Source organism: Gigantopelta aegis, chromosome 6 (genome assembly GCF_016097555.1).
Source record: "Gigantopelta aegis isolate Gae_Host chromosome 6, Gae_host_genome, whole genome shotgun sequence".
NCBI lineage: Eukaryota > Metazoa > Mollusca > Gastropoda > Neomphalida > Peltospiridae > Gigantopelta > Gigantopelta aegis.
Window position 1 is genome coordinate 100056216 of NC_054704.1, and position 19124 is coordinate 100075339.

Consider the following 19124-nt stretch of genomic DNA (forward strand, 5'->3'; position numbering starts at 1 on the left):
TATATGGGGGTGTTCTCGTATTTTTCTCACCACACACACACACCCATCCTAACCCTCTTCCCCAATAAGTACGACGTTGCTATTTTAAAATAAACTAGTACACGATTGTTAACTGAGCCCGAAAACGCCCGTTCTGTGTGCTCCGTGCCGCTACGTTCTAGTGGACTGCCGCCAGTCGATCGAGCTCTGTCTTGGTGAGAGTTAAACAGAGAGAATCAGAGAGACGCAATCTCGACTACGATCTAATGGGACGGCGTGCGTTCAATATAGCCAATGAGAATGTGATAGGATACAGCGTGAAGTCAGATTGCTTTCATCACCGCCAAAGTCAATTTCTTTAGTAGTTACCTGTGAGGAATTTAGTTTTCCAGATAACGATAATGCAACATAATACAAGCTGGTGGTAATCTCTGAGACTCGATGGTCGCAAAGCGAATGCATGTTTTGCACATGGCTTTGTGTGGGAACAGTCGTTCTTTCCGACGCTACATGGTTCAAAGGATTCATAAGATTGGACTTGCTCCAAAGAAGTTTTATATCAAAGAGAAAAAGTTGAAGTGTTTTATACCTCAACTTTATCTCGGATTATATCGCATCTGTAATGCTTTTTAAAATGAGAAAATAATATTCAGAATATTAAAAAAATAATAATTGAATCATGCATTTTTTATTCGTGCCGTTTTTAAAGACATGATGATTAAATTAGACGGTGTGTTCCATGGATTATCTGTTACGTGGTGTTTCTATGTGCTTGCTTTCCTCTGGATTACTTGGATATCAGAATCTCATCTATTTGCGTCGGCTCTCCTTAAGAAAAATGCGCATGGTGTTGGTCAGAGAACTTTGCGATATATGCGTACCCACACAGACACGATGGTGCCATTTAATGACATGGCAGAGAGTGAAAGTTACAGAGAAAAACACACGCCCATCAAAGGAATTAAAGCTAAACCTGCAGATCTAGATCAAAGTACTAGTAAAGTATTTCAAAAACCTAAAAAGCCAAATGTTGAAAAGTTTGGCCCCAGCATTTCAAATAACCGCTTGCAATACTCTGGGGATATAACAAACAAAGGCAATTTGCTTCCGGACGATAAACTTGATAACTCTGGTCAAAAGAGCTTAACCGATTCCCCGTTGAATACTTCTTCGAATAGGTTAAGATTTCGTAATGAACATATAAAAGCCAGGAAACGCAAAAAGATGGTCGTTACTGAGCGCTCAAAGCACAGAGGTCGTCACAGGGGTGGGAGAAAAACTCGACTGTATATCGGCGGCTTGTTTGAACTGTCGGGAAGCGAACACGAGGCCAACGGAAGGTCGGAACTCGACGCTGCCCTTTTAGCCGTACAGCACGTGAATTCGATGCACGTGATTCCCGGATATGAACTGGAACTTCTGTACAACGACACGAAGGTAAGTCGAGTGTTTTTAAAACCAACCTCGAAGGCGTGGTGGTTAAAACGTCGGCCATGGTAGGTAAGTGAGTTCGTAGCTCGATATGGGCTCCCAACCAGAGTGAGTTATAACGTCGGCCATGAGGCTGGTAGGTAAGTGAGTTCGTAGCTCGATATGGGCTCCCAACCAGAGTGAGTTATAACGTCGGCCATGAGGCTGGTAGGTAAGTGAGTTCGTAGCTCGATATGGGCTCCCAACCAGAGTGAGTTATAACGGTTCGGTGGGTAAGACCATGACACCGACGTATCTCTTTCTGATCACTTACAACGAACCACTAGCTCACTGTCCTGGGCCTCGTTCTACGAACCACTAGCTCACTGTCCTGGGCCTCGTTCTACGAACCACTAGCTCACTGTCCTGGGCCTCGTTCTACGAACCGATCTTAACGCTAAGATCATCGGAAGTGCTTAACTACCTTATACCTTAGCAGGACGTTCGTGTTTTTAGGGCGGCGTGCTTCAACATTAATTGGATATAAAAACGAAAGTAAATCAAATCGAAGTCAAAGAAAACTTTTAAAGTTAGTACGCAAACTTCAACATTTATAGCGTCACAAGTGAAACATCATGTTGAGCTACAAATGTTGAAGTGTGTCGCAACAGAATTGACATGCATTGACATCTTTGCAACATGGGCCAAAGTGTTTCTACAAAAGGGGCCAGTATACATGCTTGCACATGTGTGGCGCAACACGATCTTTCCCTTATGCCAGTACACATGTTTCAGTACAATTTTGTGATGCCACATTGTGTCCTTGTGGTCCAACATGATATTTCTCTTGTGCCGCCAAAAATGTTGAAACGGGTGTAATGTCCTTTAAAGGCGAGTCGCACAACAGTTGACCTAAATATTACGTGACTTGAAATACACTCCGCGGGTACGTTCGTCTTAAAACTAATGTTCGCTGCCATAAGCCGTTTTCAAAATGCCTTAAACATCTAAATTTAGCTAAAAGACGATTGGGATATTTTTCGTTCCAGCTGATGCTCCACGAATTCACAAAGTCGAAAGGATAAGCCTATGTGGCAGTAATGATTGTCTTAAATACAATAAACTCCACAGCCTCAAATTGAAGAAATGCGGTGAGGTGTCGTTAAGCACACGTTCCTTTCCATTTTTGTGTTATTACAATTCAAGTTGGTATCTTATTACAATTCAGGGCAGCTCTGGTTATTACAAATCAAGGCAATTCTTTATTACAATTCAAGTCAGCTAGTTTATTACAATTCGGGGCAGTTTTTATTACAATTCAAGTCAGTATTACAATTCAGGGCAGTTTTTATTACAATTCAAGTCAGGTATTACAATTCAGGTAATTTATTACAATTCAGAGCTCTACAGGGGGTGTCACACGGATCCCGTAACCACTGCCCCACCTGTTTGAAATGCCCTTTTTAATTACGGTTTTGTTTTTCTAAATGCATCATCCACAGTATACATTAAATCGCTTTGAAAACACGTCTCTTAGCATTTTTATTTCAAAACACTCCAAAGAGCTCGACCTTCGAAAAACTCAAATTCACCTCCACGTTCACAAAATCCTGGATCCGCTCTTGAGCTACAAAGCTATAATTCAATTATTTATCGAAATATTAAAACTAGCTGATTAAATAAAGTACTTTTCGAGACAGATTAAGTGTATTTAGTTTAGAAAATGCTGTAAGACCTTTATATCGGTTCCCGAGTTCTTTTCAAATATCAAAACTCTGAGAAAAAGGAAGGAAATGGGTTTTTTAACGACGCACTCAACACATTTTATTTACGGTTATATTGCGTCGGACATATGGTTAAGGACCACACAGATATTGAGAGAGGAAACCCGCTGTCGCCACTTCATGGGCTACTCTTTTCGATTAGCAGCAAGGGATCTTTTATATGCACCATCCCACAGACAGGATAACACATACCACGGCCTTTGATATACCAGTCGTGGTGCACTAGCTGGAACGAGAAATAGTCCAATGGGCCCACCAACGGGGATCGATCCCAGGCCGACCACGCATCAAGCGAGCGCTTTACCACTGGGCTACGTCCCGCCCCGCCTCTGGGAGAAAGAACTAATAAAAGAAATACAAAAAAATCATAATTATACATGTTCAACTAATCTACGACACCACTTGAGCACATTGATTAATTAAACATTGTCTGTTGGCTGTCAAACATTTGATAAATGTGACAGGTTTTGAGGAAACTTGCTTCGTTTTCCCATTAGCAACAAGGGATTTTCTATATGCATTTTCTCATATCCAGGATATTACATACCATGTTATTTGATATATCAGTCCAGGGGCAATGGTTGGGATAAAAATGCCCAATCACGGAATGGGTCCATCGAACGGATTCGATCCTTGGACCCAAGCACCTATGGCGTCTACCGGCTGAGCTAGATCCAGCCCCCTCATAATGAAAAAGAAAAGAAACCTACTTGAAACGGCGAGCATCACGGACTGTGTAACGTAACAAGTGTCGCCTACTCACAGGTTTCTAGTGGAAGTACGAAGAGTTTCCAATTCCAATTTTAATTATTGGTGTATCGTTACTACAAGTGGATCGTAAAAAAATAACATTCAATGGAAACTATTTTAAAGATGTTAATTTCAATTGATTTGATAGTCAAATTGAACTAATAAAATGTTTTGATACCTCTCATATCACACTCCTGGAATTATACCTAAGCATGCACAGTGTCGTGTCTGCGTTAAAATAACTAGTGTGGGTGGGCAGTTATATTAGTTTGTCATCGATTGTCACACACACACACACACACACACAGTCACACACTTTCTCTGCAACTCTCCGCTCTCTTTATATCTGTATTTCTATCCATCCCTCACCTCTCTCTCTCTGTCTCTGCCTGTCTGTCTGTCTCTCTCTCTCTGTCTCTCTCTCTCTCTCTCTCTCTCTCTCTCTCTCTCTCTCTCTCTCTCTCTCTCTCTCTGACAATCCTGAGTTTGAGTTTTCAGCTATCGTAACATGTTACCGAATAACAGAGCGTTTTTCAGTTATTAAGTTTACAGCTCGAATACATGTTCTTGTCTAGAATAGCAGTTTCTGTACACCCGATGTGTTTGCGGTCTCGTGCTAATGTTGCTCAGTTACTGTTCATTTTCTTCGTAATATATTTAGTCATCAAAAAGGATCTGTTAGTCGTAAACATGTTATAATGGCAACACACTCACGACAGTCCCTTTGAAACCGGCCTTTTTACGTTGTGCCACTATTTAGTAGGTTCACTGCCCGTGCTACATAGTTTGTTCTTCAGAATATCTATCCTACATGTCCCTTTTCTTTCCCTCCATTAAATTCCATCTTATTTCTTCCCGATCTGGCAGCTCCTACTATCTTTCAACATCTTTCACTGTCCACCTCCACATCCCAGTCCTTGTCTTTCCATCTGCGACAGGTGCTTATCTCTTGTGGTCATTCGTGCAACACACCTGCCAAGGGCGGAACGTAGCACAATGGTAAAGCGCTCGCTTGATGCACGATCGGTTTGGAATCGATCCCCGTCGGTGGGTCCATTGGGCTATTTCTCGCTCCAGCCAGTGCACCATGACTGGTATATCAAAGGCCGTGGTATGTGCTATCCTGTCTATCGGATGGTGCATATATAAGAGCCATTGCTACTAGTGAAACGATGTAACGGGTTTCCTTTCTCTCTAAGACTATATGTCAAAATTACCAAATGTTTGACATCCAATAACCGATGATTAATACATCAATGTGTTCTAATGGTGTCGTTAGACCAAAAAAAAGAGACACTTCTCCCATTTCCCATCAGCTTTTAGTTGTGGGCATAATCTGACCTCTTCGGGGTGTGTTCATTGGTTACTTCCTGTACTGATAAGAGGCACGTGTCTGTGCTATACAGTTTTTCTCAAACATATCCCCGAGACGGTTTGTTTCTTTGATATTTTCTGCAATAATTTCACCACATCCCTCTGCTGGCTGCCGATGTTGTTGACGATGATGATGATGATCATAATTGTTTATGCTTATATATCCAATTAGGCTCTAGTTACGCTGCCCTGAACAAATACCCGCGCCTTCAATCCAGGACTTAGTGTAAAGCGGATAGTGGGAGACAAGTCGATTCGATGGCTTACCTTCACAACTGAGCGGTAAAAACGTAAAACTCTAGCTTTTAAACGCTATAGCGTAATTTTCACTATTAGATTTTATTGTTCAGATTACCCATTTCTGTCTATCCGAAGTGTTTCTAATAATCGTGGTGTTGCTAGTATCACTAAATGCATTTTGCATAGTTTTAAAAACGTACGTACCTCTGAGAAGTAACGGCAAAGGAGAGAAGCTCTAGTCTATTTTGAAGGGTATTTTCCCGTTTCGACGTCACAAATTCTTCTTTCACTCTGTTGTAGCTTTATCCAGATGTTTTACAGGTTTGACTATTAACCAGACTTAGTGTCCTTTTCCACATGTTTTACAGGTTTGACTATTAACCAGACTTAGTGTTCTTTTCCACATGTTTTACAGGTTTGACTATTAACCAGACTTAGTGTTCTTTTCCACATGTTTTACAGGTTTGACTATTAACCAAACTTAGTGTCCTTTTCCACGGGTTGAAACTAGGGTCTGCCACTTTAAAACACTCTAAACTGGAATCCGTATTAGGATACGAACCCAGCACCAACCATTCCTAAGGCCGAACTCTTAGCTACCACTCCAAAGACGGCCGCTGCGAGCCACGTTGGTTAGGATATGTTATTCTCTAAAGCCTAATCACTGTGAAATCGGGAATCACGCGATTTATCTATCACATGCAGATTCCTTGAATAAACATGTTTTTCTTTAGACCAGATACGGCTTCTACTGTGTCCATTAGCAATTTAAAATATTGGTTTCCTATAAAATATGATCCCCAAAGCCATCTCTCAGTGTGTTATTGATAGGGACTGCGTTGAGGACTAGTTCATCTCGCGTGTTGGATAACAGGCGCTCTATTTCTCGTAATATGCATACGAACCACTTAATGCATTAACATATTGTTGTAGTCTGTTCATGGCTCTTTATTAAGGTCCGCACTCACGGCATGACTTGAAACTACAAGCCGTATAGCAGAATTTGTCCAAAATCTTTATAGTTGGCGTTTGGAATCTCATTGGATTTTATTATCTATCCACTCTTTTTGCACACACCGATCAATTGATCGATTTCGGTATTAAAACTTTAAAATAAGTTTGTTGGACGAAGTAATTTAAATGTTTATATATTCCAAATAAAATTTAATAGATATCTCAATCCCTTATATGTCAGGCATCAAGGACCAGCAAACTAGAAGGGAAGTAACTCTGTATGCATTTTAGTCCGTTTAACTCGATAATGAAAAACTGTACTCCATTACTTTGTCAAAGCGAGAAATAATCGATTAAATTGATTAATCGGAATATGTTTAATTAAGGACCAAAACGTGTTATCTGTAAATAGATTACAAAACGTTTCCTGATTATAATATAACTATCTGTATATTCAAGACGTTTCCGATCGTCTTAATATGTTTGCAGTGCCTTTCCGTTGTCGCATCCGGGCTGCGTTCAGTGCAAAGATATTCTCGCTAACATCCATGAGGATTAGACTGGTTGCCTCCCTGTTATATCCATTTAACCCCAGGATAGTTAGAGGGAGGGGTCTGGTTCAGTCGGTAGAGCGCTCGTCTGAGGTGCTTAGGTCACAGAATTGAACCACCTCTGATTTAGGGTTTTCCCGCTCAACAAGTGCCCCACAACTGGTATATCAAAGGCCGTTGTATATGCGGTCCTGTCTGTGAGAAAGTGTATATAAATCATTGTTTGTTGCTAATGGGAAAATGTAGCGGGTTTTCTCTGAGGACTACAATTCAAAATTACCAAATGTTTGATACCCAATACCAGATAATTAATAAATCAATGTGCTCTAGCGGTGTTGTTAACAAAACAAACTAATAACCAAATATTTAACGAGCGTTTCGTAAACGCCGTTATAAGCATGCTCTATCAATATTGTAATATTTGGAAACTTAAAATAAATACTACAAAAACAAAAATATTAATTTTTAATGGAAATTCTAAAGATTATAAATATACTTTTAAGATTGGAAAAACTACTCTCGAAAATGTCAAAGAATACAAATATTTAGGTGCCACTTTTACTAAACCAAATAAATTGAAAAATACTAAGATAAACTTAAACAACAGGTGACAAAGGCTATGTATTTCGTTTTGGCAAAAGCAAAAGATCGTCATCTATCAATAGAATGTAAACTCAAAATGTTTGACTCGAAGGTTCTGCCAATATTATTATATGGATGTGAAGTATGGGGATTCGAAAACAACGACATCTATAACTCTGTTCAAATCAATTTTATTAGACATATTTTCCCTGTGAAAAAGCTACCCCAATTTGCATGTTATATGGTGAACTTGGTAGAATGCCAGTCGAGTTGTCTATCCACAAAAGATTAATTTGTTATTGGGCACGAGTTATCTCGGGGAAACAATCTAAACTATCTCTATTATTATACAAATCAATGATGAGATACCATATTAGCAACGGAACTAACTGTAACTGGATTGCTGCTGTTAAAAATATTTTAGATCATCTAGGAATGAGTAATATATGCTATCACAAACCTTTCTATAGGTAAAATGGCTATCACAACAAATTAGCATACGACAGAACGACCAGTATTTACAAACATGGGAAAATAATATTTCAGAATCATCGAGAGGTAAAACCTACGAATATTTCAAAGACCAATTCAATTTTGAAAATTATCTTAATATTATTCCTGAAAAATTATGGACAATTATGATAAAATTTGGGACCTCTAACCATTATTTACCTGTTGAGACTGGACGTAGGATTACAGTTCTATTAGAAGATAGACTTTGTACTATTTGTGATGAAAACAACATAGGAGACGAATACCATTATTTATTTGTATGTAGTTGTTTCAATAATACCCGGAAAGAATGTTTACGTCCATATTATTATATACGACCAAATATATATAAATTTAGAGAACTTATGAGTAGTAAGCATCTGAAAGAAACTCGAAAAGATATATTTGGACAACTAAATGTGATGGAATCATTTCGATTCCATCCAGAAATTATATTACAGTTTCTACTTGATACTGACTTTTATTCTACATTTTAATTTTTTCTATCTGTGATATTTGTCTTTTTGCCCAGTTCTTTACACTGTGTTTTAATTTAACTGTTGAATTTTTATATTGATGTTGATCATCCCTTTATTTGTTTGCATTTACCATAGCTTAACACCCAATAATAGCCGATGTATTTTTCGTGTTGAGGTGTCGTTAAACATTCATTCATTCAGACTTCAATGTAAAACAACGAAAAAAGACAAGTAAACTAAAAATAACTTTTCATATGTAACCAAATATAAATACTCTTGTATGGGATGTTCTGTTCCGGGTCTGGCCTCTGGCTATCCAGAGACAGGACCCGGGACAGACATGCTCGAAACCGTTGTGGTATAGGAGCATGTTAAAATATATTGCACTTGCATTGTAAGGGATGTTCAGGAGCGAATGCAGTGTTTTGGGGAGTGGCATCCTTTGTACTTTAAAGTACACTGACGGGCATAATACATTTAATTTAAAAAACAAACAAACAAAACATGCCACATTAGTCGATAAATAGACTGCATCCCCTCACTAGGAAAACTAAGAACACAACATGATTGCATGCATTCGTTAACTTCAATCTAATTAAAATTAGCTCTACTGGTTAATTACCTGTGGATCTATCAGTACCCCGTTAGAGCTCATGTCCAGTTGACCTTTCATTCGACCAATCAAAACCTTACTTGCAAAATCATGCGAGTGATTTGAAAGAATTTGAAAACATTCGGGATTATGCCTAGGGTATACTTAATGATTCGGGTGAATTACGAAGTATGCCGGAAACTAATTTCAATATCAAATTTTATATAAAATTCGTTTTAAGACCGTGATGACATAGCCATAAAATCTGTTTATACTAGTATACAATCCAGAGTTTATCACTGCATTTCCCAGTTTCCCAGTTTAGGTGGGGGGTTTTTGGTTTTTGTTACACGACTGCAATCATGGCAATTTGGAATAAAACACTGACTGAAAATCAGTTTACAGCGACCCGAAATCAATTGGTTCGAGGTGACGTGGGGGGAGGGGTGGGTTTCGAATTCCCCAGACGACTAGACATACTATTAGTATAGGATCCCCAAGCGTATCAGTTTGACCGGAAATTAGTCGACCAGCGTGTGGCCACGTGTGTAGACTCGATGTCCGACGTCTAGTGTGGATTTTATGTCTTTCTTTAATTGGATATTGGTTCACCAAACAGATTAGCAAGACCTTTGTTAATAACATGTAAGTCAAACCTGTGTTTAGCGGCCACCAAAGGGAGTTTCAAATTATAGTCTTATACAATATGCTATATTAGATGGTTTGGGAGAATATACAGGTGGCCGCTAGAACAGGTTTGACTGTGTAGTTTCATTTCATCTTATTTTCGTGCTTATATCCAATTAAGGTTCAAGCACGCTGTCCTTGGCACACACCTCAGCTATTTGGGCTGCCTTTTAGGACAAACGGTTAGTTTTTAGTGAGAGAGAAGTCGCAGTAGTAGACTACACCTACCCACTAAGTCGTTAAACTCGCTCTGGGTGGGAGCCGGTACCGGGATACGAACCCAATACCTACCAACCTTAACACCGATGGGTTAACCACTACACCACCGAGGCAAATGGTGTTTAATATTACAAAAGCTTTTCTTTCAAAGGGTAGTATAAAATAAAAACCAAAAGTAAAAAATAATAAAACTGACGCAAAAGGCAAACATTTTAATACAAGATATAGGGAAATATTTTCACTTTTATGTATTTTAAGCACAAACACCAACAAATATATCGTATTTTATTTGTCAGTACAGTTTTTCAGACTCCAAACTGATGAGTTTTCGCAGACATTACAATGTCTTAATATTTATAACACTTCTTCTACTTTGCATACTTAGTATGCTACATAAACGGTAAAAATAATGTTCATATTAAAAATGCATGAAGAACATTTTGGTTTTTACTAAATGTGTAAAGCGTTATACATCTCAATCATGTCACATAGACAGTTATTTTAAATAACGTTAATCGTAATTTTATTTGATTTAATCTGTAGATCTGAAATACACCGAAATACGCATTTTCATGATCACTTTTAATCTATTTTACAGCGGTAGTAAAGTTAAAGTCCATTCTCCCTAATGGAAACTTTGCACCTAAATCCTATTTCTAAAGCAAAAGCAATTAATATTTTAAAAATTTACGTCTCCTCAACAACTATCGCTTGAGTCTGCGCACTGAACCTTTTATGACGTAATGACTCTGAAATGTCAGGGGGACGGGATTTAACTCAGTCGGTTAAGTGCTCGCTAGAGGTGCTTGCGTCGCAGGATCGAACCACCTCAGTGGATCCATTCAGCTGATTAGGTTCTTTTTCGTTCCAACCAGTGCACCACAACTGGACAAAGGCCGTGGTATGTGTTTTCTTGTCTATAGGGAAAGTGCATATAAAAGATCCCTTTCTGCACTAGAAAAAAATCTCCCCCCCCCCCCCCCCCCCCCCCGCCTGTTACCGACTACGGTCGGACTGCTGGTGCAGGCGGTCCCTCCTCCACCTACCCAACCCTTTCCTGTCCTGGACGGAGGAACCGGTTGAGGCCGGCACGTGTGCCCAGGACAGGCGTGCGCTACAACAGTTTGCTCTGAATGTGCACGTTGAACAAATTACCAAATGTTTGACATCAAATAGCCGATGATTAATTAATCGATGTGCTCCAGTGGTTTCGTTAAACAAAACAAACTTCTTCTTGTGAAATGTCAGATGACATTCGCGTCATTTTCTCATGTTGACGCTGGATCTGTAGCAGGCGGCATAGCACTGGCATAAAGTTCTCGAGTCGTAGGATCGAGTCCACTGTGGACCTATTCTCTGACTGCGGTTTTTCCCTTCTCAACCAGTGCACCGTGACTGGTATACGAAAAGCAGTGGTATGTGATGTCCTGTCTGTTGGAAAGTGCATATTGCCATATAAACGATATCTTGCTATTAATGGAAAATGGTAGGAGGTTTTCTGTGAGCAAACTTTAACTTTACCTTATGCTTGCAAATATGATGACTCGGCATTAACTCTATTTTCTCTATTGTCCGTCTCATCCAACTACAAAAGTTTGTTTTGTAAATAATTTCAGTTTTGTTTGACGGAAGAAGAAAAGTTAAAGTATTTTGTTACTATGTTTGGGTCCATTTTACAAAATAATCGGCCCAGAAATAAATAACTTTTTGTAAATTCCATAGTATGAAAAAAGGTTGGCTATGCATCTGTCAAACAGTGTGATGCTAAAATCAATCGCACTGAACGTAAACTATTTATATAATGTCAAAACTTTAATTAGTTTCAATCACTCAAAAAAGAACAATATTACGTATTTTGGTTTATTTTACATACATGAATGTTCGTAGCAGCGATTGTTTTCGCTAAAGTAAGCTAATATTTAGGAAATGACTCTAGGATCCTCGTTTTACGAAGAGATCTTAGCGCTAAGATCACCCAAGTGAATAATTACCTAATACAGTTAAGGTAACCTTAACGTCATTGTTTGTCTCGTTTTCGTAGTCTTTGTTTGTTTCTCTTTCTTTTCTATCGAAAGGAGAACTGATAATGTTTAGGAGTAGTTACGCATTCAGTGAGACAAAACAGCTATCTGCGTACATGCAGCAGCTATTAATAATGAGATTCTAGTCAAGTGTCGAAACAATCATGCGATTGGCATCACAACACATTGATTCCCAGATTTGGCCCTTGTCGGAAAGGGCGCCAATATCCACGCGCGCTGTCGGTACAAGGAAAGCCTTTCAGATGATGGTGATAGCCCATGCACTGGTCAGTGGACAGCTGCCACCATGCGCTATCTCCGTATTCCATGTAGTGCAGCGAGGACAAACTCACGACCATGTCCTTGTCGTACTGTTTACAGCTCAACATTCAGATGGACCAGCCCACCATTCTGGATATAAATACACAATGGCATTTCTCGGTTTCTATAAACGTTACAGATACTTATTACACTAAAAGTTAAAATTACGAAGTCTTATTATAGTAGTTTGAGCCAACGTGACCGCACATCATCATAATAATTGAAGTTACAATATTATCTCCCCATATTAACGCAGTGCTACAATTTCAATTTGGTAACAATTTAGTTTATATATTTATTTTCACAAGTACATTAAAAATTAGCTAATTTGATAATCGGACCTCTGATATATAAAAATGCATTAACATGGTCTCTGCTTAGATGCCGACCTGCAAATCAGACCAATTAGTGTCATGCAATAATACTATTTTACGAGCAATCAAAGACGCATGTGTCTTAACGGGTATACCATGACATCTATATGGATACGTGTTTAGTATGTGTCTTATAAATAAGGGTCGTTTACCCACGGACGATAGACTCGGGGAGAACAGATTCTCTTTATACGCCTTGAAGTTCTCTGACAAAACACAAACTCTACTGGAAGATCCGAGTGGCATTACTATAACCAAGAGTTTTGTTTCATAATCATAGCTTATTCTTACACGTTGGAGTTAGAAATATCAATATACAATCCACATTGTCACTTCTGTTCTTCATTTATTTATGGGGTAGCTGCCATTCCAATTTATGCAAATATTAAGAGAAACACAAAACCAAAACGTTATACAGTATGCCCACTATTCCCCAGAGTTGTGGATGCTGCCAAGGTGTGCACAACATTTATCTGTTCTAACTTGCACGTTGTCAGTCATACAAACATGCGTACTGCATTTAAAGCAATACAGTTAATCCTTTGGGGTTGTTTATATGTTTCTTAATATGCACGGGAAAACAATTCGAATGAATGAATAAATGAATGAATGAATGGTTAAAGGCACCCCAGCACAAAAAATACACATCGGCTATTGGGTGTCACAGAAGGAAAACAATTGGATTAATTAAGTGTATTTCTTGATAGTGATTCGATAAAATGCCCGTCTCCCCTATACTCCCACTTGGAAGAATCCTGCAGAAATCTGACAATGTTTTCTTCATCAGTGCATTTAATAAATCACCGGATTCATCAATAATGAACTCTTGACTTCGCAGTTAACTCCCCTTGGGTGAAATCTCCTTATTAATTTATATCATATATCAGCAGTGAATTACTGTCAGTTATAACAATACGGAGGGAAAGGTATGAGTTAACAGAGAGCAGTCATCTACAAGTCTCTTAAATAACCTGTGCTCAAAACTCACTGGCGAAATAACAGCACGTAACTCAAATATATACTCACGGAAATAAGTTCCTGTGCATGTATTGCATAAGACTTTTATGTTTGATGGTAATAAAGGGAAAAATAGTTTTAAAGAATTTATTTATTGATTATTCGTAAACATTATGATATGATTTGCACAATCATTTTGATGTCAAAATCTTTGTAAAATTTCTATCATTTGCAAACTTTGCATCTGGATTTGGACCATATTATTTGCTGTACAGGAACCTATTTCTGTTAGTATATATATATATATATATATATATATATATATATATATATATTTCCGTACATGAAAAGCGTAATATCTGCTCTGTTATTTATGGGAAAGTACATGGAAAGCACTACCCTGTAAATGCATGAAAAACGTGGAACATGTTATGTTGTGTATGGTACGTGAAAAATGCACGAAAAGCGAGATACTTGCTATGATTTTTATAACAATATGCTTTTGTAAAGTATTTGAAAAGAGTGACACGTTCTATGCCTATGGTGTCTATGGCGAAATGCACGAAAAGTGTCATACATGTTATGCTTTATATAAGAAAATGCTATACATGTTATGCTGTCTATGGCGAAATGCATGAAAAGTATCCTGTGTGTGGAAATGTGTACGGAAAGTGTGATACGTGCTATCCTGTCAGTGGAAAAGTGCGTGAAAACTGTGGTTTAAATCGGGTAGGTGTTGGGTTTGTGTCTCAAGTATCGTCTCCAACTGAAGGTGACTGTAGAAGCAGAGTTCTCAGCGTATGGTGACAGCAGAGTTCCTCTCACACTCCAGACTTTCAGTATCAAATATGTGACACCTAGCAGCACACGTTCAACTACTACTTATTATATACAGAATTAATGGATAGTTAATTGTTATTAGTGATCCGATAATTAAAATATATCTTACTGGCTTGTATCTTTTAATCCAGATAAAACTAGCGTTGTACTTTTTTTTGCAAAAACAATCACACAGCCAAAACCTAACCTTGTGTTTGGTACCAAAACATTAAACACAACATAAACTCATAAACATTTCAGTTTAACCTTTTCAGAAAATGCCAAGTGGACAATACATATTAATAATATTTGTAAATAGGTTTCGATAATGATTTCTGTACATAGGAAATACAAATATTTATTAAATCGACAAACATTATTTAAAAAAGTATATATAACTTTATCCGCCCGATATTAGAATATGCATCGGAAATATGGGATGGGTGTTCTTTATTTGAGGAAGACAATATTGAAAAAATACAATTAGAAGCCGCCAGATTAATCACGGGTTTGCCTAAATTTGCATCAAGAAAGTCTTTGTATTCCGAAACTGGATTAGCAACACTTACTTCCAGGCGTAAATTTAAAACGCTGTGTACTATGTTTAAAATAACGAAATGTATGACTCTTGATTGTATCATACACAGTATCCCACAAACAGTTGGACAAAGAGTTCCTTACATCCTAGAACTAATTTACTTCAATCGTCATTTATCTATTCGACAATAACAGTTTGGAACAACCTACGAGCTGAAATTGGAAATTGTCAAAACGTATCTTCATTTTAAAAAGTCATAAAGCCCGATGTGCCATGCGTTGCGCCACACTGTTATTCATTTGGTAATAGAAGAGAACATGTATTGCATACCACGTTAAGACACAGATGTAGTGATTTAAAAGCAGACTTATATCGAGTTGGTCTTGGCACCGATTTCTCGTGTAGTTGTGGATATAATTTCGAAAACAATTATAATTTTTTCTATGAATGTATTTTATATGACAGGCAAAGACGCTCTCTGGAATTCATTGCAAATATTTCAGCCAATAGATTTAGAACTGATTTTAACGGGGGAAAGTGCTCAAAGCGAAGAAGACAACGAAGAAATATTGTTTCATGTACATAAATATGTAAATGAAACAAAACGTTTTCCTTAATTAGTAAATAAAGTATGGATTGTAAAATTATTACTATTTATTTATTTAATTTTATTGCTATTATTATATTTGTAGCCATTATGTAGCCATTATGCGATGCCTTGTTTGTGTTTTGTGTTTTCCTTTAGCAAACCTAACACAGAAAACTTTATTGCGTCTTTTTCTGTTTCCTTTATTCTTCCTTTCTTTCTCTCTTTTTCAGTAATATTTATTTCTGTTCATATTTAAATTGCTAAATATATTACTGTCGTAACATGTGTGTATTATGGAGAAGGCCTAGTAAGTTGTGTAACTTGTGCCTGATCCATTTGCTCTTTAAAAAGCAATACAATATGTTTCAATCAATCAATAGATCTTACTCACACTTCAACTATATAGAAGTAACAGAGAGAAATATCGGACAATATATCACTTTAACTTTAAAAATACTACATTTAATGAGATTCTAGAAGGTTTCTTTCTTAAAAGCTTTAGTTATTCATTGAACTTGAATGAAATTTGCCCATAAAGCACACAAAGAGATCATCAATATATCGTGTGGTGTTTGAAGAGAAATTTACGGTAACTAGTGTATACTGCAAATATTAACATTTTGCAGAAACGAGTAAATATTGATAATTCGTGTGTCTTTTGCGGTTAATCCCTTCTTTAAATAATCAAACAGAATTAAATGTTAGGCTGAAGATAATAATGACATAGTTTTTTTTTTCTAAAAAAGAATTTCTGGATAATATATAAAAAGGGGGAAATTGTAGCAGTAGGGTTAAACTGTTGACAAACACCCACCCCATCCCACCCCACGTCCACACACGCATCTTTACGTGCTTTTTTCTTTTTCTTCTTTTTGTTTCTTTTCTTTTTTTCTTTTTTTGGGTGGGTGGAGGGGGGGGGGGGGTTGCATACAATCATGTTTGAGTTGAACATATAGCAGAATGATCAGAAACACAGGATTTGCCTAAATTCACCATTTACACACAAGGTAATATGGTTGTAAGCATTATGTTAGTTAACGGCAAACAACCTGTAATAACCGAACCTATTTTGCACTGCCTAAAAGTTGGGGTCCGTGGTTTTAACTTGGTTCTGTTCTGAATAATGATGTAGACACCAGAATTGCCGTAGTTTAAAATGTGCTGTCAGACAAATGGCGATTTATATCTAGGAGCATAATATTGGATGGACAAAACGTACGGTCGAGAAATGGTCTGTAGGCGGAATTATACAGTGTTTTCACACTCTAGCATCTACTCATTTATATTACCGGCCTCAGTAGCGTCGTGGTTATGTCATCGGTCAACAGGCTGGTAGGTACTGGGTTCGGATCCCAGTCGAGGCATGGGATTTTTAATCCAGATACCGATTCCAAACCCTGAGTGAGTGCTCCGTAAGGCTCAATGGGTAAATGTAAACCACTTGCACCAACCAGTGATCCATAACTGGTTCAACAAAGGCCATGGTTTGTGCTATCCTGCCTGTGGGAAGCGCAAATAAAAGATCCCTTGCAGCTAATCGGAAAGAGTAGCCCATAAAGTGGCGACAGCGGGTTTCCTCTTAAAATCTGTGTGGTCCTTAACCATATGTCTGACGCCATATAACTGTAAATAAAATGTGTTGAGTGCGTCGTTAATAAAACATCTCTTTCTTTCTTTCTACTCATTTATCAAATAGGATATCTTACCATAATTAGATGCGTATCAAATATATGTAGATTAATCTTCATACGAACATGATTTTCTACTGAAATGTAAATGTAAAATATAATTACCAAAAAAACCTCACAATCTATAACTTGATTTAGAAAATGTGATTAATTTTTTTACACTCCCCTGGAGATAAAATAAAAATGTCATTCTTGAACTAAAAGCACGTAGATAATTAGAATATCAAGTTCTGCCTTTGTTCGTCAGTACATTACATTTTTTCAGTGTAACTTCAGTCTAATGAGATTTTACAATAAAGATAATTTTAAAAATAACAAAGAAACAAACAAAAAGTAACAAACCATCCTGGTGTTTAAGTGCTGCACCAAAAATCGATTAAAAAAAGGGTAAAAAAAACCCCAAAGAAATGAAACAAAAAAAGAAACAAAACAAAAAGAAAAGAAAAAGAAAGAAAGATTGTTAGACCGCGAATATTAATTTCCGTATGCCAGCGTTCCTACAGGAGCAGAGAAGAGCAATCAGTAAGTGTTTTACTTCAAGTGTTTCGGTGTCCCTCGCCCACCACTCACCTTCCGGCAGCCTTCGTCATCACACGGAAGACCAAAAACACAGAAAAACAAAACATTGCACTTTTATACAAACAATCTAGGTTCGTGTCCAGTAAAACGTCAACTCTCAATTTCACATTTTTACTCAATTTAAATTTAGTTTTTTAGCTTTTTGTTTCTTTATATCAAATCAAGGTTTACCTATGCTGTTCTGGGCCCCGTTTACGAAGCGATCTTAGCGCTAAGATCACCTAAGGTGCATAAGTACCGTATACATTTACGGTGATCTTACTAAGATTCTTAGCGCTAAGATCGCTTCGTAGAACGGGGCCCTGTATTGCCTCTTACGGGACGAAAATTGAGTTCCCATCCTTCGATCTATAGAGTGCTTCGCTGATTAATACACCAAAGGCCATGGTATGTACTGTCCTACATATTGGAAGGTGACTATATAAAGTCTTTGGCGTTGTTTTGAGTGACATGTGTGTGGTTGCAACAACGGGGTTTTTTCCTCGTTATTTTTTTCTCTCGACTAAATGTCGAAATAACCATATGTTAGACACAGCATACCCTAGATTAAAATGTGATTGATGAGTACTTAAATAATGTTTCCTTTCCTTTCGCGCGTAATACTTTGAGACTAGGCAGGTCCGAATTTAGTTTTCGCAATACCCTTGCGTATTGATCGCTTCCCGATTGCAGACATGATCATTTCTTGTACATATGGTCGAGCGAGACCAACTCTCAAAGCAATTACTCTGTTTTGACGCTGCTTATTACAATAAATAAACAGCTCCACGCCATTTTGGATAATTTACAATTGTCTGCTCGTGTAATTAATCACAGGTCGGGTCACATATTGATAACTTTCTTCTAAGATTTTCATTTCCCTCGCTAAAAACGTCGTTATCTTAGGAAACGCTGGATCGAAGAGAGCCATTGTAGACGAGACTGGGTGCATTGAAACATTATTTTCTCTTTATCTCTTGACTCAAATGGCCATATTACTAAAGGATGTGTTTTTTCTTATTTTTTATTCTCCACTGATTGGCACCTCTTGGTCTGAAGTCGCCAGGGATTGCGTGGGTAATACAACAGTTAATGAGCGAATGCTTTTAGCGCTGGGTCACACATAATGATAAGAAGGCGGAGGAGGGGGGGGGGGGGGGGGGGGG

At 37.8% G+C, this 19124-nt stretch overlaps 1 protein-coding gene across 1 annotated transcript in view; it reads left to right on the plus strand.

The window, feature by feature from the left end:
- Positions 1-873: 873 nt before the first annotated feature.
- The window catches only part of LOC121374824 (gamma-aminobutyric acid type B receptor subunit 1-like), a 104810-nt gene continuing 86559 nt past the window's right edge, over positions 874-19124 (plus strand). Inside the window, exon 1 of the mRNA XM_041501936.1 lies at positions 874-1416. Within this exon, the coding sequence (XP_041357870.1) occupies positions 874-1416 (543 nt within the window). The remainder of the gene's footprint in view (positions 1417-19124) is intronic.